This window comes from Austrofundulus limnaeus, unplaced genomic scaffold, assembly GCF_001266775.1.
Source record: "Austrofundulus limnaeus strain Quisiro unplaced genomic scaffold, Austrofundulus_limnaeus-1.0 Scaffold835, whole genome shotgun sequence".
In the NCBI taxonomy this organism is placed as follows: domain Eukaryota; kingdom Metazoa; phylum Chordata; class Actinopteri; order Cyprinodontiformes; family Rivulidae; genus Austrofundulus; species Austrofundulus limnaeus.
Genome location: NW_013953237.1, coordinates 177,522 through 179,557, shown reverse-complemented (window position 1 = coordinate 179,557; position 2,036 = coordinate 177,522). Strand labels below are relative to the sequence as shown.

Sequence of the window (2,036 nt, the reverse complement as noted above, 5' to 3'; positions counted from 1 at the left end):
AAACAGGGCTGTGAGTAAACAACAAACAGTGCTGTGAGTAAACAACAAACAGGGCTGTGAGTAAACAACAAACAGTGCTGTGAGTAAACAACAAACAGGGCTGTGAGTAAACAACAAACAGTGCTGTGAGTAAACAACAAACAGGGCTGTGAGTAAACAACAAACAGTGCTGTGAGTAAACAACAAACAGGGCTGTGAGTAAACAACAAACAGTGCTGTGAGTAAACAACAAACAGGGCTGTGAGTAAACAACAAACAGTGCTGTGAGTAAACAACAAACAGGGCTGTGAGTAAACAACAAACAGTGCTGTGAGTAAACAACAAACAGGGCTGTGAGTAAACAACAAACAGTGCTGTGAGTAAACAACAAACAGGGCTGTGAGTAAACAACAAACAGTGCTGTGAGTAAACAACAAACAGGGCTGTGAGTAAACAAGTCTTTGATGTAAATTAAAACCAGGACCTGTTGGTTTTGGTTCTTGTTGGTCATGATGTTATGGAATCAGTCCTAAATGGTACCGGTACCAAACTGGTTCTGACCCAGTTCTGGTCTGAGTTGTTGATCAGTTGTTTTTGATCTAACTGTAACTTGATGTATTTCCTGTGGAACGATGATCTGACTGATGTGATTAGTGGTGGAGTTCCTCAGGGTTGTGTATTCAGACCTGATCTGGTCCTGGTGTGGAGGGTTTCTGATGTTTGTTTATTTGTTTGTTTGTTGATGGTGCAACACTTGTTTATTGTGGTGAAAACATTYAACATGTTGGAGACACAGTTTATAAAACACAAACGTGGTTTCATCTGAACAAGTTCTCATTAAATTAAATATTTAGAACACTGAAGCTCCACTCGTCAGTGACATCACATGTTTGTGTGTCGTTAACGACACTGACATGGAGACCATCTATAATGTAAACAGTGTTGTTGTTGTTGTTCCATTCAGTGAAATAAACAAACCTTTGTTTGTTCCATCAGATCGGGACATGGGGGCTCGCCATCGGGCCCGAGCCCACTCCATCCAGATCATGAAGGTCCAGGTCATCGCCGCCAACAAGTGCCGCCGCCCGGCCATCAAGCAGTTCCACGTGAGTGTGCACGTCACAGTGGGCGGGGCTCTCTCCGGGCCGCAGGCTCCTCCCTCGGCTCCGGATCAAACACCCGCCAGAACATCAGCCGGGTTCCTCTTCCGGGTTTCCTGCTGCCGTCTGGAAACCCGGCGGTTCTGAAACTGGCAACACAGCTGTGTTGTGTTTGTGTTTTTACTAAAACAGTTTGTGTTTTCAGGACTCCAAAATCAAGTTCCCCCTGCCCCACCGGGTCCTGCGGCGCCAACACAAACCTCGCTTCACCACCAAGAGACCAAACACCTTCTTCTAAACACAACTGTTGTTGTTGTTGTTGTTCTGCAGCAAACAATAAATGTTCTGAGAGAAAACAAACATCTGCCTGGTCCTGGTCCTGGTCATGATCTGAACCCCACTCATGATCCTGAACCAGTTCTAAACCAGAAACAGATCTGAAAGAAACAGTCATCTTTAAACCAGTTTAAACTGAATCCAGTGTAAACAGGGTTTATTAATCTGGATCTTTAAACCAGTTTAAACTGAATCCATTGTGAACAGGATTTATTAATCTGGATCTTTAAACCAGTTTAAACTGAATCCATTGTGAACAGGATTTATTAATCTGGATCTTTAAACCAGTTTAAACTGAATCCATTGTGAACAGGATTTATTAATCTGGATCTTTAAACCAGTTTAAACTGAATCCATTGTGAACAGGATTTATTAATCTGGATCTTTAAACCAGTTTAAACTGAATCCATTGTGAACAGGATTTATTAATCTGGATCTTTAAACCAGTTTAAACTGAATCCATTGTGAACAGGATTTATTAATCTGGATCTTTAAACCAGTTTAAACTGAATCCATTGTGAACAGGATTTATTAATCTGGATCTTTAAACCAGTTTAAACTGAATCCATTGTGAACAGGATTTATTAATCTGGATCTTTAAACCAGTGTAAACATGATTTA

General features: G+C 41.4%; 1 protein-coding gene across 1 annotated transcript in view; it reads left to right on the top strand.

Annotated features, from left to right (window-relative positions):
* The window catches only part of rpl18a (ribosomal protein L18a), a gene marked incomplete at its 5' end in the record, with an annotated part of 2,732 nt that extends 1,293 nt beyond the window's left edge, over nucleotides 1–1,439 (top strand). Inside the window, 2 exon segments of the mRNA XM_014028987.1 lie at nucleotides 976–1,085; nucleotides 1,285–1,439. Coding sequence (XP_013884441.1) covers nucleotides 976–1,085; nucleotides 1,285–1,377 — 203 coding nt within the window.
* Nucleotides 1,440–2,036: the final 597 nt, after the last annotated feature.